General features: G+C 38.3%; 3 protein-coding genes across 3 annotated transcripts in view; 2 read left to right on the top strand and 1 right to left on the bottom strand.

Moving 5' to 3' along the window:
* ano3 (anoctamin 3) overlaps positions 1–5,799 on the top strand; it is a 58,136-nt gene extending 52,337 nt beyond the window's left edge. Inside the window, exons 20-26 of the mRNA XM_066667126.1 lie at positions 253–350; positions 1,530–1,681; positions 1,841–1,993; positions 3,072–3,219; positions 3,787–3,870; positions 3,970–4,075; positions 4,935–5,799. Coding sequence (XP_066523223.1) covers positions 253–350; positions 1,530–1,681; positions 1,841–1,993; positions 3,072–3,219; positions 3,787–3,870; positions 3,970–4,075; positions 4,935–5,117 — 924 coding nt within the window. The 3' untranslated portion in view covers positions 5,118–5,799. The remainder of the gene's footprint in view (positions 1–252; positions 351–1,529; positions 1,682–1,840; positions 1,994–3,071; positions 3,220–3,786; positions 3,871–3,969; positions 4,076–4,934) is intronic.
* Positions 5,800–5,803: 4 nt separating this feature from the next.
* On the bottom strand, positions 5,804–17,153 carry slc5a12 (solute carrier family 5 member 12). The gene is made up of 15 exons (XM_066667127.1): positions 16,800–17,153; positions 16,591–16,656; positions 16,279–16,330; positions 16,078–16,145; positions 15,540–15,694; positions 14,164–14,304; positions 13,930–14,059; positions 13,721–13,809; positions 13,402–13,514; positions 12,615–12,682; positions 11,951–12,037; positions 11,233–11,402; positions 10,843–10,946; positions 10,483–10,607; positions 5,804–10,386 (listed from the first exon to the last, which is right to left on the bottom strand). Exons 1-15 carry the CDS (start codon positions 17,151–17,153, stop codon positions 10,240–10,242), a joined length of 1,869 nt encoding a protein of 622 aa, XP_066523224.1. The 3' UTR covers positions 5,804–10,239.
* Positions 17,154–19,596: 2,443 nt separating this feature from the next.
* fibina (fin bud initiation factor a) lies at positions 19,597–21,934 on the top strand. The gene has a single exon (XM_066667128.1). It carries the CDS (start codon positions 19,682–19,684, stop codon positions 20,306–20,308), a length of 627 nt encoding a protein of 208 aa, XP_066523225.1. The 5' UTR covers positions 19,597–19,681; the 3' UTR covers positions 20,309–21,934.
* The last annotated feature ends 975 nt before the right edge of the window (positions 21,935–22,909 follow it).

The following is a 22,909-nucleotide window of genomic DNA, read 5'->3' as shown; positions in this document are numbered from 1 at the left end:
AGCCCAGCTGCATGTGCAGCCTTTGCTTTGGCTAAAGGCAGCTGCCCTGAACATTTACTGGCTTCAAACAGCAGAATGGCTCCACGCGGCCTACTGAACTTTCCAAAAAGCATGAATGTTTATGTTGTTGTCTCAGAAATTAGCAGCCCTGCTGTGAAATATCTGCAACTGATTTTCAGCCCTACTATGTGATGTTTGCTAACGAGACACAGTAGACATGTTTACGCTGTTCATTTTGTGTTGGGTTCTCAGTGTCATCCCAGCGGCTGTCTGATTGATTTGTGCCTGCAAATGGGAGTGATCATGGTCCTGAAGCAAATCTGGAACAACTTCATGGAGCTGGGCTATCCGTGAGTATTGGCTACAGAGGCTTTGTTTATATTACAGGATTTCGTTTATGTTTGTGATCATCTGTTCCATTGTCTTTGCTCTCTGAACTCACCATTTGGTCATCCAGATTTTATGAGGGCGGCTTTTGGTTTCTGTTAAATGAGTCTTCATTTTGCAGTCTTGCAAGGTGATAAATGGGTGGAACTAGTTTCATGTTGGTTTTTAAAAAAAACATAGTTTGTTTTGGCAGATGCTGATAATTCAAAAAGCATGAACCTCAGTAGCAGAAAGTTACTCAGAGTTTGTCCTCATTGTATTGAATCATACCAGGTTTAGACTGAGTTCGTCATTGTAATGTGGCATGGGAAGTGAGGCTGAGCTGTGATAAGACACAAGAAAGGGAGTGTATTTCATTTCCCCGTTCCATGGCCGAGTGGTTTTGCCCAGCACTGCAGAATCAAGGCAAATGTCCGTGTCATCACACAGAGCCGCACTACCTCAGTCCTGCTGAGTGCATGCACTAGAGCCTGCCAGGAACAGAAGATAATAGCTGTGATTAGGAACAAAATTTAAAATAAATGCTACCAATTTCCCAGTTCCACTTTCCCCTGATGGACCCTGGATCCTGATTGTGAATATCATATGTTCTATTTGAGTTTGCAACTGGCCTACTAAACTGTTATTGTCCATGCAATCCAAACCAATGTCTTTAAAGAGTTAAAAATAATCATTATGGAAATTAAAATGGATAAGGCTAAGAGATTTTTTTTGTTATAGACATAATCCAGACCATTTCTTTTAACTCATTTATAGTGAAATATTCACACACGTTAAAGAATAGTTGCTACTTTTATATTATGTCAGGAAATTGAGACAAACACTTTGGTAAATTGTATTGTTTGCACAAATACATACTATGAGGTATATGTATGTAAGCTTTGCCTTTATTGCTTTTGATATCAACTCAGTGCACTCTAGAGTAGCATCTTTTAAATTTATTCCTGAATGGGATTTGCAGTATCAACTGTGTAGACAATAGCTGCATTTAAAACAACAGCACAACAACAAATAATGTTTTGAATATTCTTTTTGCAGCAAGTGTTACTAAATGTTAGATTGTTTTTTTTTATGATAATCAGTTTGAACAGTGACATATTTTGCTACTAAAGCTACTCCAAAATCCAAACTGTGATCTTCAGGCTGCTGCAGAACTGGTGGTCTCGGCGGAAAATGAGACGAGCGGGAGAGCAGAATAATGTGGAAAGCAAAGAGAAGCTGCCTCAGTGGGACAAAGACTGGAATCTGCAGCCTATGAATGCTCATGGACTGGTGGATGAATATCTGGAGATGGGTGAGTGGAGATTCTTGATTAAACATACAAAACAAACTATTAATTGGGATCCCAGTAACAAGATGTGCTTCACGTGTAACCTAACACAGTGAGTATAATATACATGACATGAGCTGTGACTAATAATAATAATAAATCTATGATTTCTTCTCTGTGCAGTTCTCCAGTTTGGTTTCACCACCATCTTCGTGGCAGCATTTCCTCTGGCTCCTCTACTAGCTCTGCTCAATAACATCATCGAGATCAGGCTGGATGCTTACAAGTTTGTGACACAGTGGAGGAGGCCAATGCCGGCCAGAGCTACTGACATTGGTCAGTGTGTTGAGCCCTCCTGTCCAGATTATTATTACTGTACACATTGATAGCTGGCTTGGAGACTAAAAAAGTGTCCCTAGGTGAGAGTGGGAGTGAATGTGTATTCCTGCCTTGTGCCCAGTGATTCTGAGTAGGATCCAGACCCACAGTGACCCTGAACTGGATAAGCGGTTACAGAGCATGAATGAATGTATTCTATTGATTTACTGTGTTGTAACACTCCATGAAAATGTTATATTTCACTGTAATACTAATCCATGTACGTGTAGTCCCTGTTGCTATTTTTAAAAATAATTATGTACATGCATTTCCAATAGTAGTTTTGGCACTGCAATGTATGAACATTAAAAACAAAAGGATCACATATTGGTAACAGCTCACAAATAACCACTTAAATACTGTTGTGAAGAAACACGAGCTTGTCTTATGACAACAGTGATAAGTAAGATTAGAGCTTTAAAAACATTTTGAAACTCACCAGCTGTTGGACATCAGTTGTAGCCTGCTTTGTTTCAGTGTGACACAGCATGGTTTTTACAGTGATAGAGAAGGCCTGGATTTCTGCAGCATGTTTTTGCTTGTTGCCCCATTTAATTGGAATCATTCATGTAGCGATCAGTCCATGTTATTTGCCTCAGTGAACTTCAGAGGAACAACACAGCGAGAGATGAAGACAGACTCAGACACTCAGTCGGCTGGACAGCACAGGGTTGGTCAAGGCCTCGGTTAAATTTCGTTAGGAGGAGGCCTGCTTTCCCTCCTTTGAAGAAAGTTTTATTTCCTACAATTTTCAGTAATTTGTTTTCGATATTTTTCCCAACAATTTCGTTGATGAAGTGAGACTATGTTTACGTCATAAGATGCCGAACATTAATGTCTGTAATGGCAGCAATTATGGTTTGCTTTATTTCCTTTGTGTGCAAGTCTAAGTTGCTTTGTGTGCAAGGTCTATTGATCTGAAACAGCTTTTGCTCAGCGTGTGTGTTGGCTAATCTGAAACACATTGTGCTCTGTTTTTTTATAAATATGTCTCAGGTTCTGCTGTATAATTTGACTGTTTTTACTCATTGTGCAGGTATATGGCATGGTATCCTGGAGGGCATTGGAGTTGTGGCTGTCATTACAAATGCCTTTGTCATTGCCATCACCTCTGACTATATTCCCCGCTTTGTCTACGCCTTCAAATATGGGCCCTGTGTGGACAAGGGCTACCGACATGAAAAGTAAACACAAATCTTTCATCTTATTATTTATAGCCTGTAATGTAACAGACTTCTTTTTCCTAAGGCTTACTGTTCAGTAACAATGTAGAAACAATACAAGCTATTGAATATTATAAAAATATAAAAGAAGGGATGGGTTGATATCTGTTGTTGTGTTTTTGTAAATGATGTAAGGACAGATTGTTGCTTCAGCAAAAGAAAATCTTAAGATTTATTGCACTGGAGTTACTGTTGCGAGGGCCAATCTCGGGACAGCTCAGACATCGTTTGGTTTGGCATGCTGGAGTGACATCATGCTGGGGTTTGATTTTTGAAGCCCTTTGGTGTTGTCAGTTGTTAGCCTGTGAAACTGACAGCTTGTTGCTAAAAAACAGATGATGTAATTTGTAACTGGATAAACACATTAGCTAGAGGAGCTCAATTTCTAGCATAGTGTTTATGATGCATGCAAAATTTGTAATGAGTATTTGAGTTCCTGTATTTCTCTCTCTCTCTCTCTCTCTCTCTCTCTCTCTCTCTCTCTCTCTCTCTCTCTCTCTCTCTCTCTCTCTCTCCCCCCATGTTTAGATGCTTGAGAGGATATATGAATAGTAGCCTGTCTGTGTTTGACATGGGTGAGCCAAAGAATGAAAATCAGACCCGATACTGCAGGTAGATATTTCTCTCTCTCTCTCTCTCTCTCTCTCTCTCTCTCTCTCTGTATATATATATATAGTATGAATTCCCTGACTGTCCTGCTTCACTCTTCAGATACCGGGATTACAGAGCACCTCCTTGGAGCTCAGAGCCCTATGAGTTCACCCTGCAGTTCTGGCACGTGCTTGCTGCCAGATTGGCTTTCATCATAGTCTTTGAGGTTAGGGGCCTGCATTTATTTCTGTGGTCTTTACTGATTAAATTTACTCCTCAAAGCTTAGAAATCTCCACAGGTTAAGTTTCATAATTACATCATACACATGTTTAAACCATTTAAGTAGCTTTGTTTTCAATGTGCAAAGCCTGTTTCATACAGTGCAGTAAAATATGTTCTTTTTTTAGTTTATTGTGTCTCACGCCACAAGTTTGCAAAATCAAACTTGGCCATTTTTGTTTTGGTAGACACAAGCAGTATTGATGATGATTATGTGTGTTGCATGCAAGATATGATGATGACAGGCTTGCAATCCAAGAAAACAACATTCTACTTAAGTCACTGGCACAGGTTGTTATGCAGCTTGCCCAAGTAATTCTCTCGTCACTTATTTGTGGATTACTGGTGAAGGATTTTGATCCAAAGTTTAGAGTTAATTTACTGTATGCTAAACCGGTTTTTCAAGTCTGCTGATCTAAGCTAAATTTCTGTCTTAAACTGCAATTCAGCAACAGTTCTATTAATAGTAAGAAATATGTCATTTTCCAGCATTCTTTATGTGGTCAGTCAACGAAGTTAATATTGTATTTGAAGTTTGCATCTTTAGTTTTGAACATGAGCTGTGAAGCTGCTATACCATGTGGTCAAAGCGGTATATCCAATCAGCATCATGCAAACCTCATGTCTAAAGTCATTATTGATTTGTCTGCCACTGTACGACATTTTCTTATCTGTAAAAATGGCAAACTGATTGCAGTTTATTTTTAACTGAGCAGTCCGTATTAATTGTTTATCATTATTTGTAAATGTTTAAGGAGTATTATTCAGTAAATATGTGTTTATAAGTTGTTCTTCCTATTCCCAGCACCTGGTTTTTGGTATTAAGACCTTCATTGCCCACCTGATTCCGGACATGCCTAAAGATCTTTGTGAGCGCATGCGCAGGGAGAAGTACCTGATGCAGGAGATGATGTATGAAGCTGAGCTGGAGCACCTGCAGAAAGAGAGGAAGAAAAACGGCAAGCGTTATCACCATGAGTGGCCTTAGCTCTGCCTATATATCAGACTGACATTTCATAAACATACACACATCCACACGCAACACAGGTATGTGAGAGCACACACATGCATAAAGACATTAATGCAGACTTCCAGTGGACAACTGTGCAGGAAACACAAAATGCAGCATCTATTTACATTTGCATGTCCATTGTGCCATTTTGACTGGCTAGCTTTACGGACCTATGTGCGGCCCACTCCTGTTTTCTCTGTTGGTGAAACTCGTAAGGGACAGGGGTTGTCCTCTGGAGTGGACAGTCCTGCTCCGCACCAAAGAGGTCCTCCTCTGAGTCACATGACTTAGGGACCCTCCCTTCGTCCTCTCTGCTCCCTCTGGCCATGTGCTGAGATTTTTTTTAGCTGAATGTGGACGCCCTGATTTGGATTTTGGACTTTGACTCTCTCCTGCCCACGTCTGCTCTCTTCTGACCCAGCTTATTCAGCTTTGCACTCTCCACCACCGCATCGTAGTTTTCTAAAGGGAACGGAATACACTCATGCAATTGTTTACTATGCAGACGAAGGGCTTTGGGGTCCTACCTCTAGAAAAGCCCCTTCGTCACTCTTCATGGCTCACTCTCTCTCTCTTTCACATTCTGTTTTCTATATTTCATACTCCTCAGCATTTTCATCTGCCTTTTTTCTCTCTAAGGGTTTCATTTTTTATAACCACCCCCATATATACTTTTTAATTTCCTAGTTTTTATCACTTTCTCATCATCATTTTTCTTTTCTGTCTGTTTCTTCCTCACTGTCTCTCTCTCCATTTCTGTCTGTCTGTGGCAGCTAGTGTCCCGCTTTCCCTCAGATGGTGTGTGAGTCTGTGTTTGATTCTCCTCAGAAAGCTTTGAAAGCTTTGAATGCTTTGACACTGACTGGCTTTATCCCGTCACCTTTCGCCAGCATCTCACACCTGCTCTATATACAAACCTAACTCTTCTGACAATGTGACTACCAAATAACAAAGGAATTGTTTATGCAAAATGACAGCATTGATAAATAAATGTATATCTATAGAATATACAGTATATCATCCTAAAAAAAAGCATGCAGATGTTTTAATTTGTAATTTTCTTTAGGGTAAAGCAGACCTTAAACCTTGGCAGAATGATGGTACTTTTGATTTTCCAGTGTTTTATAGAATTTTCTGAATTTGTTGAATTTATTTATTGTTTTTTATTCTTAATTACCATCTTTCTCTTTTGTATAAAAAAACGTTGTGTCCTTTACCAGATGCCTGGCTTTAAACTGTAAATGGTATGCACATAATGGTGTTTGAGGGCAGCTGTGCTTAGGTGTGTGTTGAATTGTGATTAAGAGCAGTTAGGTCTACGTATGTTATGCTTGCTTGCAGTTGCATATGGACTATTCATTCATGCCTCTATTACAATATGTGGTGAAAAAATGAAAATTTTTCTTTTATACTAATGATAAAATTAGCTTCTTAATAACTGGCATTCTTGGAGCAGAAATGTTCTTGTTAGTTCCTTCTCACACTGAAAATAATTATAAAAATATACTTTGGAAGGCATGTCAAAAGAATACACAACCCCATGGTCATGTAAGGTGAATGGTGTGTGATGTTGTGAGGCTTTTTACTTCCAAAAGAAGAAACTCAGTGAAATACTAGGACAATTTTACGATTGAATAGTGATTTGAAATTTTGTCATTATTTTATTTTAAGGCTCTTTTGACACAAAACATACTTCCAAACCAAAAACAAAAAAGTCCAAAGAGTCCAAACAGAGTACTTAGGCCCCTGTAGGACCTGTAGAGTTTCTGTGTTGAGGAGTGGTTCCTTGTCTTAAGTTTAGTCTTTTCAAATCAATCACTACAAGAGAAAACCCAGAAAACACGGAAGTTGCACAATAACTTAAAATACAGGCACCAATAATTGAGACATATTTTCTAAAATTATGTTTGTTACTTGAACAAAATATACTTCAAATACTTCCAGATATTTTTAAAATGGAAGTAATAAGTCTAAAATCATCACTCAGTTCTGGCCTACATAGGACACATTTTTAAAAAAATGGCATCAAGAAATTGAGAGAAGTAGCACTAAAATATGTTACACAGGCGTAATCAGGACAAATGTTTTTTGTATTTATATATATTTTTGGTTAACTGTCTTATTACTTTATGGAACTATTTATGTATGATACTGTATATTCATTCTGTGATTTCATATGACCTTTGCAATTGCTCTGTGGAAATGTGTGAGAAAGAACATAGTGTGTGTGTGTGTGTGTGTGCGTGCGTGCGCATTTGTGTGCACTTGTATATCTAGTCAATTGAATGCTGCTAGCATGCTTCACACTCTTCTCTACCACAACCCAAGGCAATATATCTGTTGTCCTCAGGCTCCTGTCAATGTTTGCAGGAGATAACATCTTGATATCAAATTTTCTTAGCTAGTAATTAGACCTAATTGCGCTTTTTAACTTAGATATTTTTGCACTTTCTCTTTGCATGGATATTAATACATACCCATATGTCATAGAAAGGACAGAGCACTTTAAAGCATGGCTTATTTCCCTGTACCTCAACAACACAACACAGTGAGATGCTCATCTGGTTTGGGTCTGCACTAAAATATAGCACAAACTCCATACAGCAACACAGCTCCTTAAAAATGTGAAGACAGTCTTTTAATTTCACTTAACTCAGAATCATGACAAAACTGTATATATTTACTTTGTTATATGGTTTCAGAGAAATAACGACTTTATGTATACTTTAGGATTTTGGAGGGGATTACACTTAGTAATGCACTTCTACTGGTGGGGCCTCATGTGTAACATGTTATTCTCTCACTATGATGTGCGTGGTATACAGGCAATCTATGCATGACCTCAGCCATGACAGCTGTGTTCATTCAGAGTTCCTTGAGGAACATGTGTGTGTGTGTGTGTGTGTGTGTGTGTTGGTGCACTTTTACTGTGGAGTCTGCATGGCTCTCATAAGCTTAGTAATGAGAAAAACTGACCAGTGATCAATCAGCAAATAATTATCACATGTTCAATCTGAAAATCCCATCACACATTACTACTGACCTGTCCATGCTCCACTCATGAATGAAGCTGAAACATTAGTTAAATTAATAATAATAATAGTTTTATCTAATCCACAAATACTTAATTGTAATCCACAGTTTTAATATCAGAAATATGTAAGATGTTTTATTACTGTTAAAAACATTCTAGCATCAAAATCCTTAATTAACTTCCTAGAAGTCTTATTTTAGCAAATGAGAATTGTATTACCATGAGTACGAACTGGCTTTTCTCCATTCCTTTTAAAGGACAGTATAATAATTTTTAATAAATAGTGTTTAGATTCTGTATGAATTCAATTTGAAAATAAATTATTTTTCACAAGTCTATCCTAACATTTAAAAATTCAAATGAGTACATATTCTAATGAAACTATTGTTAAAAAGTTAAATTTGTAAAATTTGTTTTAACTAACAAGATTTCAACTTGAACAAAAGATTTGAGAATCAGCAGGTCAACTAGATATACTGTACAAAATAATTGTAAAAGTCTCACAAAATTGTTCAAATGAACTGGAATAAACATGGTTCTGTTTATATGCATCTGTATGTGTTCCAATATAATTCATAATTCCATATTTCTAAGGTAATTGTCAAATTCTACCTCTTTTACTTTTCTAAGGTCATATATTTCGTAGGAACATTTTAGTTTGTTCATATTTAATTATTGTTAGGAAAAAGATTTAAAGCTAAAATTGCTTTCTTTGAAATGTTCCATCCTAACACCAGCCTTATTACACTTCATAAAAGAACTACAGTGGAGTAATTCTATTAAGGTAACAGTTTAGATACATACAATTATGATTTAAGATTACTGTCATTCTCTAAATTTACAAAAACTGAAATGGAAATCTTATTTTGCATTAGAATATCCCTTTAGACTATTTTTCTTGGTAAAAAAAAAACAAATGCTAAGACAATATACATTTGTATGTGGAGCACTGATAGATCAGTTAGCCTATGTCTTCTAAATTATGAAAAGGTAATAGCCTTGTTTATTCACTTGTTTGGCAAGGCTATGTGACGAGGGACTGTCATTCCTTTACACAATGTCCATAACAAATAAGCCTGGCAAATACACACAACAAAAAAATCAGTACAGTAGGTACAGCATGCTATATGCCATAGTGATATGATCAATTCTTCAGATAAGTTTATTCATTGGGGAAAGGAGCACTTGACATCGTACTAAATGTTTCAGTCCGGCACACAAGGCTGAACGTTCAGTTCTTTTCAAAATCAGGTTTTATATAAAAGAAGTGGGTACCGTTCGGTATGTGACATGGTTTAGAGAAAATATTAAGGGAGAGTGTGGTTATAAGAGTTTTTATAGAAAGTCTTATGCAAGAGTGTAATATGCAAAATTGCAATTTTCAGATGGGTAAAGTAGCAATACCTGCTCACTCATTGGCTTACAGATAACATCATTAGACAAATAACAGCCCTTTGACCTCTGATCTCAGCAAATGAGCTGACCATAGTCCAGTTTGAATAGTGTGGAATGTTATAGAACTGCAGACACATTCTGATTTGTACTCAGTACAACGGTGACATAAACAATATCCAACAATGTGCTTTGTTTACACCATCCCTGTTTACATGTAAAAAAAAGTATTAAAATAAAATTGTACAAAAAATTGTAACATAAATTTGGATATCACTCTTTTCTGTAATAAATCATTGATTGTATCTTTTAACTAAAGTGGTTGATGTGCTTTTTGGTTTTGGCCTGTGTAGAATGGTTAAAATACCTTAGTATTAATTTTACACTGATTTAAGAAGCAGTCCATTATTTTAATCAGCATAAATTACCAAACGACATTAATGAAAATGATTATGAACTGGTTCATGTTCCATGTCATCCACATGGTTGAGGCCATGTATACCATAGATTCAGTAAAAAACCGCTAGTAGATCCAGAACACTAGGTGTCCGTGTATGTATAATATTATTCATACTTGAAAAATAAGGAAAGAAGGAAAAACGAAAAAAAAATGACTGATTGTTCCTTTAAAGTTACTGAGTATTTTTTCACTACTTGCAGTTTGGCCTGAACTTATCCAGTTGAATCTGTGGCAAAAGAAGAATTAATGTAACCCTTAAATTGTAAGTCATAACTCTGCTTCTTTCCATTGTATGATATGATTTTATCTTGATCTGGGTGATTCTCCCATGCTGCTCCAAACTCCATATCATTGAAATCCTAAGGGATGAGCATAGAAAGAGTTAGTTTTTGCCAAAATCTACATAGCCACTTCCCAATCTGGTCTCTTCAAACCGTGTAAATCAAGTGTCTCACCACTTTTTCCTCTTCATGATTGACCCCACACCAACAAGAGCGTTTGTATTTCTCTGAGAAGAAGCAGAACAGATCACACACTGGTCGAATCAGTAACGGCTTCAGCTCCTGCGGTTTAGAGGGCCCTGAATACAAAATGTCAATGCAAACAACAATGTTATGTAAAATGTGGAAACATAATACATAATATATGGAGCAATGTGATATCAGTAGTTTGCCAGTATCTGATGTCATGTGTACTGCAGATGTCCAGTTCAGATTTAGCCTTGTGTCTCTGATAAGTGTTTTCATATCATTTTTGGCATGCATTTGATAGGACAAAGCAAATCATTAATATGTGTTTAACCTGCCATCTCCTACCTGTTAGCGCTGTGATTAGCAGACCTCCAATTACTGTGGCTAGAAAACCCACTGTGCTGTAGTACAAATAGGACATGGAGTACCAAGACTTTGCCAGAACAGACCTGGGCATCACACAACATTCACTTTTAAAAATACCTCTGTATTTTTACACAAGGGAATTAAGTTCACTTTATATTAACTAATAGCAGTCATTTTGTTTTTATCATTGTTTCTTGTTCATAACACATTTTCCAGTAGAATATATAGATAGATACTGTGGATCTTTATAGTATATTATTCCACTGTTTTGACATTATTTTTATTTTAAATTTGCCCTTCTACATCTGTACTTATTTCCTGTGAAAAATTTAATTTCAGTTTCTTTCTTATTGCAACAGTAGGCAGTACCTGTCTGAGGTGAGTGGAGGTGTCGGTGTAGCTGTAATGTTCGGTAGAGTACAGTTCACCATGCTCAGATGCAGAGGCTCTGTATAATTAGAGATGGTAGGGTGTATAAAGGCTCCCACGCCTGCCCAGAAGGACATAATAATGCCCAGCAACAGACCTCCAATAGCCCCCTAAAGACAGAACATACACAGTTAGACCTCAGTGAGCTAATGTCTCCATTGACTTCTTTTAACCATTTTCTTTTCACTGATATAAGTGCAAAGTGAATATTGAAAATGGTAACGTCAACATGTCAAAACATCAGGGGTGTAAAAAATGCCTCAATGAATCATGATCTGTCATCTCTCACTCGTAATGATTTTCAAATGGTAGAACTGATAATAATGAATTTATATTGTTTAGAACAGATCTTCCTACATTTTTTATATTCTATGTATTTTATTAAATATAAATTGTGAAACAGTCCGAAATAACTAAAATGAGAAATGTAGAAATGGGGAAAAATTAACATCAAAACAAAATTTTAAATTCACCCTTAAAATATATGTGTGTTTGACAGCGGTAGCAAAGTAAAAATCCAAACCAGGAACTCAAAGCTTCAACCTGAAAGCTTTCACAGCACTTGAAGCTAAATTCCAGGCTGGGATTTTTACTTTCTGGACCTTAATTTGCCAGCTCTAATATTCCACAGAGATATGCACCGTAGGTCTGTACTGACCTTAGAATTTGTGAAAGGGAAGAGGATTCCAAGAGAGAACAGGCCCAGCATTGGTCCTCCGCACATACCATGAATACTGAGAGCAGCCTGTAGCACAGGATAAACAGGAGCAGATACAGAGCGCGGAGTAAGCAGGAATAAGATATTTGATTGTTGTTGATGTTTCAGAAGCTGTAACAATGGTGGTTTTGTTCAGCTTTTTATTCAGTGAAACATTTACTAGGACAGGGGTATTTCATCTAATCCACCAAGGGTTAATATCAGTGCAGGTACCACACAATGAGAGACCACATTAACAATCTAGTATATTATTTGGAATTTAATTTAATTTGGAATTAAGTGTATATACTTTATTTTGTTATAAGGGTGTGTATGTTTATTTTGAAACCATTTATGCCTTCATTAAAGCAAAATGGGTAGCACAAAAAATAATTATAGTAATCCAGAAAGGAATGCAAGACAGAGGTATATTCTTTGATGGTCTCAGAGTTTTGAACTCCAGCCAGGCAAGAGAAATCCATACACAGGGTTTAATTAATTGGTCCTTCTTCAAGAAAGAGTTTATTTAGAAAGAAAACCTGCAACTGTACCAGCTGGATTACATCAGATGCCCTGGTAATAAAAGAATAAAACATGCATTACTGTAAGCGAGACTACTTTTCACCTGCACAATCGCTCCCATGTATGACGCTCCCACTGCCATGCTGGTGCAGGCCACGCCGAATACCACACCTGGAGGTCACACATATAACAGCTGACAGAATACAGCAGCCCGATTGCCTTAACCTGTCTGTGGTATGTAGACATGCTAGATGGATTGTATCATAATAACATTCAGGATTATGTTTTAAAGCCACTTTTCTCTTTGGTAATGTCACCACTAAAAGCAGCGCCCCTGATGTGTTTGTTTTCGAAATGTCACACTTCTCTCTCTTCTGTATCCATAGCCCTGGGCTGCCACAGTGAAGGCCTGTTTACATTTTTCTCTGCTGTTTCAGGTGTTAGCACCGGCTGATCACATATCTGATCTCACAACGTGCCATGAACTACCCAAGAAATATTATGATAAAAGTTCTCACACGCAGATTCACTGTGACACGTTCACTTCTGTCCATTTGCGACTGCTAGACGTCTCCTGGTGGAATAATATTTACACAGGCCCCTCCTAATTGAGGTCATAGTCTCATGTGATCTGTCTCGTGTTTTGATTACTTTTCCAGGGAAGTCTCAGGTTATTTTTAATTCGTACTGTCTGCAACCTATGCCTCACTGTGCTGCTATAACCGCAGTCAGGCACACACGCAGCAGATGAAGGACATAAGGTGCTCTCCATCTTCCTAATTGTTTATGACCCTAGGTTATTTTGGCTATCGTCATACATAACTTTACGCATACTCAGCAGAACCTGGTGAAAGAAGTCATTCTGAAGGGCTGAAGGAGGCTGTATTTACACAGTGCTTTGCTGATCCAGGTAGCAGCTCGGTTGGAAATGTCTCCGCAGCCCTGGCTCACAAAATCCTCGTACGTCACTGTGGCCAGAGCATTGATACTGGCAGCCACTGTGCTGAAAGCCACAAATAGCAGGAATTCATTACTCTTTTCAGGATTTTGATGGCTGTAGAACTGATGGTTCAACTTAAATGGATACATGGAATCATATTTTAACATTCATTTTAACTCATAATAATCTGAGATTGATATAATAGTTGCATAAATAAAAAAAGAATATATATGTAGCAAATAGAGGCAACATTTCCAGAGCTTATATACCTGAGGGTCCCACTGAAAGCACAGGCTACAAACAGCCCAGGCAGGCCTGGAAGACTGCCCAGTATGTCCAATACAAAGTATGGCATGAGCTGTAAAAATGTATATTTTATATACATTTTATATATGTTATATTTATTTATTATATTTCTGCTAATATAAATTTCTGAAGAAATATCCAAACATGTTGTAAAACAGACTAAGTGTGTTACCTGGTCAGGAGCTGACACATAGCCAGCTGTCCAGGGGTCACACTGGGAGTAGAATGTGTACATGATGAGTCCTGAGCCTACAGCACAAAATAAAATCACCCAGAGACCCAGCAGATTCAGATACAGAGCCCTGAGGAAAGAGAGAGAGAGAATGTGTGTGTGTCTGTTTATCTTTTATTACTCAATTTGCTATTCCTTTCATACTGACTAAGCTATACACAGATCAGAACTCACCAGCGCGCATGGCTCTCTGTCTTGCAAGAAATGCACCTCTGAATTGTGGACTGATTCACACCATAGACACCCAGCCACGTGAACATACCCCCTATAGTGATCGTCCAGAATGTGTGACGTCTCAAAGGACTAAGGTCAAAGCTAGAAGAAAAACACAACAATAAAACACTTTTAGTCAAACATGCAATTTTGGAATATATTATTTAACATTTCTATGCTACATAGTTCAAATGCAACATATGATGTGAAGAAAAATGTGGGCACACTGAATGGCAAAAATGTACCGACCATACTTCCAGCTGTAAAAACAAGAGTCAGTGATATGTTAATTCTCTAGAAGCTTTATTTAACTCCAAATACATTAATAATATTTTTCACTGAATAATTGGATTGTATTTATGTCAATATAAACTCATTCAGGAATTAACACCTGCAACACTGTCTGATTGTATACTTCATGATGCCCCATAGATCTGGACTGCAGGTTAATTAGACAGGAACATGCACCCTGCATTTACAAAGCCATGCTGTTTTAATACAAACAGATTGAGACCTGGCAGTGACTTGATTAAATAACCATTAATTTCCCCTGAAAAGATGCCATCTGATAGCATAATATTTACATTACTGACAATTTCTCACATATAGGAGTCACCCATTCTAAGGTCACTGATGCACCCCATATCACGTTGAACAGTCATTTAGGTCCGTAGCATGGAAACCAACATTCAGTTTACATGAAAACAATGACTGGTCTTTTGAACCATCTGAGATGAGCTTGGGCCCAGAAAATCCATTAGAAGTTCTGCCTAGAGTTGACATGTGGCTTTCCTTTTGCATGTAAGAGTTCACAGTGCTTGATGCAATGTTGGACTCTGTGAAGTGACAACAGTTTTTTGAATGACTCCCAAGCCCATGTGGCTGTATTTATCACTGTAGCCTGCCAGTGTCTTATGCAGTGCTATCTGAGGGCTCAAAGGTCATGCTCATTCAACAGTGGTTTCCAGCTTTACTCTACATGGACTGGTACTTTCTCACGATTTCCTAAATTGTTTCAAAACATTAAGTACAGTAAATGATAAAGATCTATGGCAAAAATGTGATGAGCAACGACCTAGCTTCACACGCAGAGATTGAGCCTTTGTTGAATGCTTATTTTATACCTTTTATATTCACCTGCTTACAGTGTAATGTCAGTTTTAGCATACTGATTCTACCTATAATGTTGTCATACCTCCCATCACAAGGTATTCAAATTTTAAATAATAATCCTGCAAAAAACAGATGCCCTTTCAGACAGACAGTTGATTTCTTAAGACGAGGACTTGGTTGATTTGATTAAGTCTGTGATTTATACACAGCTTAATAAGACATACTCAAACACATTTAGTCTCCCTCCAGCCTGTGCTGTCTCCCATACTGTAGAAATTCCTCCACTTTTTTCTGAACCCTGGACCAGCACAGTGAGAAAGCCAGCTACCATCACCACCATCTGGAATGCGTCTGACCACACTACTGCCTTTAGACCTCCCTGCGACGCACACACAAACACACACACACACATGCACAACACATGACATCCTGGCTTAATGTTTATCTACGTAGTACATTAATATTGGGCTCCTCTAATAAAAATGTTTGTACAACATTTGCAAGAATGAGAAGGCACATCTGGTTCTCTTTATTATCATTCTTCAATACACCTTGTACACACTGGAACAAAACATAGTCCTTCAAGTCTAACACGACTGCAGCACATTACAAAGGACTAAAGTGCAGGTACATGATGCAGAGTACAGGGTTCAATGTAGAAATAGTGCAATTGACAACTGTGAAAGGTGATAGAGAAAAATATCTCCATCAGGAACATGCGCTACTTCAGCAAAGAAACATCTGCAAATCCAAGCCACTCACCAATGTGCAGTAGAAGGTACAGACGACACCAGTGGCAATTATGGACCCCCACAGGTTAAACTTTGTCACTAGGAGATAATGACTGGGAATTAGCTATGAGAGTGATGCCCAGGATTTTACTATATATTTACACAAGGAACAGGTGACTTTGACATTTCTGCATAAACGTCTGGTTGTAATTTAATCAAATTAGTAGTTTACCTTGGTTAAGAGCCAGTGCTGGAGCATACACCACTACACCTGTGTACAGAATCTGTCAGGTTTCAAAAAGACAGTTATTATTAGCTTTGTCCTTGAAAAAGTGATTCACTGGATTGAACTTTTCCACAAAAAAAAATATATAACATCAACAAAGTTGTGATTTATTCTCTACTTATTCTTTTGCAGTGATTGGGTCAATGCAGTTTTTTCATTCATCTTAATATTTGAATCAAAATATTTAAATGCAAAACTTTACAGTTTATGTGTTAATTACTGTTTATATCTGAGACTGTTTTTTTTATTTTTACTCACCGTTTGAACCATGTAAATGAGGGTCGCCGCTATGCGGACAGGTTTACAGAAGCGTAGCTCAAGGTACTGTGGGAAAGAAAGAACAGCATCTATTCGAATACACAATTCTCAATGGATGTCAATAGAGCACAGCAGTGCAATTATGCATTTGATATTCTCTCAAAATTACATTCCAGACAAAATGACATTTCAGGCATTCACGTTTTAACCTCATAAGTGCTTGTGATGCCAGAGCGATAGAACACAGGAAGGAAGAGCTCCGCTGTCAAGATGACCACAAACGTATAGGCGATCCCAAAAATAACAAATGAGGCCCCAAAGCGGTACACATCCGATGGAGCTCCAATAACAGTCACTGCTGACATGAAACTGGCAGTCAGGGAGAGTGCCACTGGACCACAACTCATCTGACGGCCCCCGACCAGGAATTCACTGGACGAGGCCTTTTTCCTCTCTTTCACAGCAAAGAAGACTCCGATACCTGAAGAAACCACAAACAGGCAGGCGAACACCACATAGTCCCATGCTTGAAAAGTCCCAACCGAATGATCCTGAGGAGCCATCGTAGATCATTAAGTGTGATCTATGTATGGTATAAACACAGTATCACACTAAACTTTTATGGGCAATGTTAATACACTGACTCTGACTCAAGGAGTCTCAAGGCTTTGTTCATGCCTGAGACACTAGCCCGGTGAATGATTTGAAGGATTATTTCTGACAAGCTGAAAACTGCTGAGGGTATGTGTAAAGGCATGTATCGCATGAGGAGTTACATTAGCTATTAACCATTAGCCATTAGTCTCATCTGAGTTATATATTTTAGTGTGTTTTTCAGTTCTCATTATGGCCAGATCCAGCTCCATGGAATAAACTTGTAAAACCAATGCACTTGCAGCAATACAATACTGTTATTATGAGAAAGACGAATTATATTGAACTCAAGGTTAAATGATCCATGTAACATTATGGTCATTACTTTGTGTGGTTTATTTTTACATTCACCCTCAATCTAATTGGTAATGTTTCTCAGTGACCCTTGTAAATGTTTTCACAAAATGTGTTCTCGCACCTATTCTGCTGATGAAGCAATAACGCTGTGCTGAAGCAGATGTATCCAGTATGTTCTCTCTGTGAGGCTGTTTGAAACGCTGGAATTTCAAACATCAAATTTAACCGAGCAAACATAACTGCCACAGCCACTTTTGAGATTTTTCTGGGCAAATTGCTATTTTTGTGCTCACTTTGCCCTTCAACATGTGAACTGGAACAAATTTGTTGTGGTATTTCCCTAGAGCTGATAACTACACACAGGCCACACGCATACACATGAGACACATCAAAAGAGGGAAGGAGAACCTGAAAGATCCTGATATCACAGAACTTAACTCCTTCCAAGAATGTCAAGGAAATATATTTAATCATTTTTCCACTTTGTTTTGATCTAGCTTTGGCATCAGCATACACAGCTGTGATGAATAACATAAATGCAAATTTTCTAAAGTATTCAGAACTTGTGGAAAAAGAAACTAAAGGCTAGAAAAATGTTTAATTCAAACAAAGAATGTCATTTTCTGTTGCAGAAACAGAAAAGCAGTGCAGGTACACGGTAAGCAGAAGGAACAGAGCTGAACAGAAGCTTAAAAAAATTATAACATGCTAGGGGTGGGCAATATGGCACTAAAATAATATCACAATATTTAAAATTATTATGGAGATAATGATATATTTGGTGATATGAAACAACACTGAAAAATAAGATTTTATTTATTAAAACGTTTTATTTAACTACGAATGTAACAGTTTCAGACGTTCAGAAGAAGCAACAAAAAATCTGTAAACATTTGCTCATTTTGGAAACAGTATCTTATAAGGATTCTGATTTTGTTCTAAAATAAACGATGTAGTAAATAAATCTACACACAGCTAAAGTGCAGAAAATGTAGTGTGTGCCTATAAATAGCAAATGTAAACAGTTATACAAAAAGTAACTATAAAGCTTTACATTAAATAACAACACAAATACAGAATAGTTGCTGTGTTGCGTCAGTGTAGTTTATCTGCTCGGGTTAGAGCTCACTGGCTGTTGAACTCTTCTAACAGCATTCTGATTTTCCTCGTCATCAAACAGATGCTACTGCTTCAGGTGGTGGAACAAATTAGTTGTGTTTCTCCCTTCTGTGTTACAAACATCTTTCATTTCTTACATATTACCATGGTTTATTCTACATCTGATATTTTGTAACCAAACTATCTCCTCACTACTGAAACCACTCCTCTTTTTGGAGCAAATCCTTCAACCTCAGAGATACTTTCCACTGTGTTTGTCACTGTGCCTAAAGATTCATTTAACACAGTAAATTCACAAGCTTCAAAAACAGCCTGTTTTTAATAAAGCAATTTTACAGTGTCACAAGAAGCAATATATTTACATAAAATTAGACAAAATATTAAAATGAACAATTTGTTTCAAATAAAAAAGATATAAATAATATCCAATGTTCAGTTGATTCCCTGCACTTACATTAAGAATAGATTACTCTATCTCTGACTTCTCCACGGTTTATTATTCGGCTGCATGATACCTGAGATATTCTGAGGTAAAGATGAACACTGCAAGACTATTTTGTAAAGGCCACTGCAGCGTTACATAATAAGAAAACACATTTCTTTGGTGTCTTTGTGGCTGCTTGTGCTCAGCTGTATACATTTTGTAGACACCATGTTTGGTTCATGTCCCTTCCACTCTAAAAATATCAAGTCAGTTTCTCAAGAAGGGGTTGTTGTATTAAAGTGTCCTGACTTTGTTTACAACTCAGAGTCTGAAGTACCCAGTGTTTGAGAAATTAATGGAATACAGGCCACCGTACTTAACTAGCCTGAGGTAAATGAGAATGGGAAGTGTGTGTGTGTGTGTGTGTGTGAGAGAGAGAGAGAGAGAGAGAGAGAGAGAGAGAGAGAATGTGTGTTGACGGAGAGGCTGGGAGTTGAGTGGGTGTTTGAACACTGCCACTTCACTCCCCTCTAAGGGAGAGAGAGAGAGAGAGAGAGAGAGAGAGAGACTGAAGCTCGTGAGTGTCTGTGTCTAACCATGGCTGCTGTGCTCTGGCCGCTTCTTGCTGCTCTGCTGTGGTCTCCTTTTTGTTGTGAGGCGGTTTATGACGGTCCTCTTCAGGCGGAGATCTCTAATGGAACTTTCCACCACTTCTACGTGCCCGACGGAGACTACGAGGAGACGGAGGACCCGGAGAGGTGTCAGATGCTGTTCAAGTGGCTGGACCGCAGACCGTGCGGCGCTGAGGAGGACCAGGACACGGTAGTCCGCCACGATTTCATCCTCCTGAAGCAGCAGGTCGAGGACTCGGCGCGGGTGTTGGAGAGCCTCGGCCGGACCATCTCCCACGACCTGGACGGAGAGGACACCTACGGCTCGTACTTGCGGAAGGAGCTCGAGCAGATCTCCGAGGCCTTCTCCGGCGTGGAGAAGTCTCTCCTGGAGCTGGAGGTGAAGTTCAAACAGGGAGAAGACGCCGAGCAGCGGGAAGAGCAGGAGTTTGCCAAAAACTTCGTCAGCCCCGTCCACAGTGTGAGACAGAGCCTTCAGGACACCGTCCTCATCTCCTCGGCACTGAAGGACAAGCACGAGCTCATCTCACTCATCGTGCGCAGCCACGGCACGAGACTCAGCAGACTCAAGCACGAGTACCTAAACCTCTAGCCTCCATCTTACAAACACTGGACCACGCGGTCCTGGGGGCCTTCAGCAGCGCAAGACTTGAAATGGGAATCTGTTTGTGAAGCAAAATTAAAACAGCTTCCAGCGGTGTGTCACCGCAGTTCGGCTCTGGGAGACTTTTCCTGGACGCAAGGAGCAAGTAATGCATGACAGAACTTTTTTTAAACGGATTTTAATGTAATAATTCCCTGAAAATGCTAACATATTAAAGATTTGGTACAGTTTTACGTGTATGACTAAATCAGTATAAATGGTTTAAAAGCTTTAAGGTTATTAATCACTATTAGGTTATGAGCACCTTAAAATAGTTATTAATAATTAATAAGCTGTTCTAACATTCATCAATATAGAAATCGGTTGAATATAGATATTTGATGAGGCTGCAATGTAAAATATTTATTTGGATCATTATTTGGTAAGCAATTTGCTGCAGATCTCTATGTAATATGATTATCATTTCATTGATAACCACTGATAAGCTATTATAAACCATTTATAAGGGTAGTCTTACTGTAAACTGGTAAAAAAAAATATATATGGAGTACAGGAGCTACTACCCTAAAGGCTGGTCCTGCAGTTTGTACTGTAGCTACTGTCCATTTTTGTCTTTGACCGACATAGACCGATAGAGTCTAATAGGTGTAATGGAGTAAGGTTCACGTTATCCATGTGTCTTTTAGTGAGTTTGTACATTCTTATGCTAACAACATCTATGTGTGTCTAATATTGTCTGTCTTAAATGATTTTGCTGTGCTTTATAAAACAAATCTCCATTGTCCAGTTCAAATTCCGGTGTGTTTATTTAATTCAAAGGGATTAGTAAGGACTTTTGTCCCCCAGATTGCTTATTTATGAGTCAGTGGAGGAGCTGAATCAAAGTGGTTTTCAGGAGGCTGGTTCACAGAAGGCATTTCCTGTGCCATGGAACACTAGGTCTTATTTCTCTTCTCCAAACCACCATGTGGAAGAATACTCAAACGCTGAGCAGTGGTATGTAAAGAAAATGACCCATTCATCCCTTTCCCACAGTCTACAGAGATTCTTCTAACAGGCGTCTCCTGTGTGGGATGGTTGCACCTAACCTGCAAACTTGATCCACTGGTATTACCTTCGCTGCTGTGTTCCACCAGGCTCTTAAGCATATCTGTTCACTGGAACGTCTGAGGTTATAGTTTCTTCATTTCAGCTGCTAAGCACAAATAATGGTGTGCATATGGGCCCATGCCTTCCCACACTCCCCTGGGGAAAGACCATAGCCATTCCTGTTAATCTATCCTCTGAGGTTGAGCCTGGAAGCTTGAAAGCCTGAGACGAGTAAATTTGCTAACAGCCTAATGTTAGCAGATCTGGCTTCTATTCAACAGCAGCTTGAGTCTGTCCATCTGGTTCTGGTTTCTGGTTGTTCAACGGAAACATAAAAGAAATATGTTTTGGTTCATTGCTTTCAGCATCAAAGGTGCCTCTTACATGCCTCTCAAATGGGTATCTACAGGAGCTGGAGGCAGCCAAGGCGAATTGATGTGTTGATTTTGGGAGATACAAAAACATTGCTTGCATTTTAACTAATGTACAGCACAGAGTGGTGTCATAATTCTGTCTTCAATTTGACAGACAGAGTAAATCAGCTCCTTTTGCACAACAGCTTAGTCTAAGAGCTAAGACTTACTGCTTTTTAAATCCCTCTAAACAATATTTAATAAATATTTATATATATAACTATATATCCTAAGTTTTCTGTGTGTTTTTCCACTATTATTTATTTGGATTTTATCAGATATTGCTCCATTTCAACAATTTTTTAACTTACCCGTGCCAACTTTGACTCACCACCGGGATATGTGGCACGTATGTTGCACAAGTGGACACTGGCAGTGCAACACAGATCAGGACAGAGAAAGTTAGACTTTTCAAATACAATTATTTAGATTCTAGTAGCCATTTTTGCCAAGCAAAACATTTTCAGAGAATTTCTGAATATAACTAAATAAAATGTGTCCATTATTTTGTTTGACTCAAAACTTTGGTTTGTACTTCCTCTGTTTGTTCTTAGCTGTGTAGCTAAACCTGCTAACTACTAGCAAGCTAGCAGAGTAAAGATATGTATCTAGTTATAAATAATAAATTGGAGTAGTTTGTAACCTAAGGCAAAATGGTTAGTGCAGCATTGCACGCTGACACTGGTGTCTGCTGATTCAGCTCATTCAGATCTTTTGACTCACAACTCAGACCTCAGAATATATGACTCACATTCGGAATAAACATTTTTTATACCTGTGCTACACTTATGTTTGTCTAGGGTGACCAGACCTTCTCTTTTACCCGGACATGTCCTCTTTTTTAGATTTAAAATAATGTACGGGCGGAATTTCACCAACGTCCGGGATTTTGTTTTTCTATAGTTTACATAGAATTTCGAGAAAGCGTTTCGTTCACAAACTAGTCCCGCCCTCCCCTACTCCGATTGGTTCGCTTGAGTGAGAAGGGGACGTGGTGAAGTAGCCTAAAATCTTCTGGTTGGACGGTCTGACTGTAGAGCTACCGTTATTGGTCGATAACCTCTGTAAACATTTTATTGGTCAGTCT

This window comes from Hoplias malabaricus, chromosome 4 (genome assembly GCF_029633855.1).
Source record: "Hoplias malabaricus isolate fHopMal1 chromosome 4, fHopMal1.hap1, whole genome shotgun sequence".
In the NCBI taxonomy this organism is placed as follows: Eukaryota; Metazoa; Chordata; class Actinopteri; order Characiformes; family Erythrinidae; genus Hoplias; species Hoplias malabaricus.
The sequence above is the reverse complement of the archived record's forward strand: the minus strand, read 5'-3'. Positions and strand labels throughout refer to the sequence as shown.

Excerpts from the sequence above, each read along its gene's own strand:
- fibina (XM_066667128.1), top strand. The coding sequence starts at position 19,682 with ATGGCTGCTGTGCTCTGGCCGCTTCTTGCTGCTCTGCTGTGGTCTCCT.
- slc5a12 (XM_066667127.1), bottom strand. The coding sequence starts at position 17,153 with ATGGCTCCTCAGGATCATTCGGTTGGGACTTTTCAAGCATGGGACTAT. Across the intron at positions 16,331-16,590 it reads TCATTTACATGGTTCAAACG|ATTCTGTACACAGGTGTAGT; the intron begins GTGAGTAAAAAT and ends GAAACCTGACAG. Across the intron at positions 12,038-12,614 it reads ACATGGGAGCGATTGTGCAG|GCTGCTCTCAGTATTCATGG; the intron begins GTGAAAAGTAGT and ends CCTGTGCTACAG.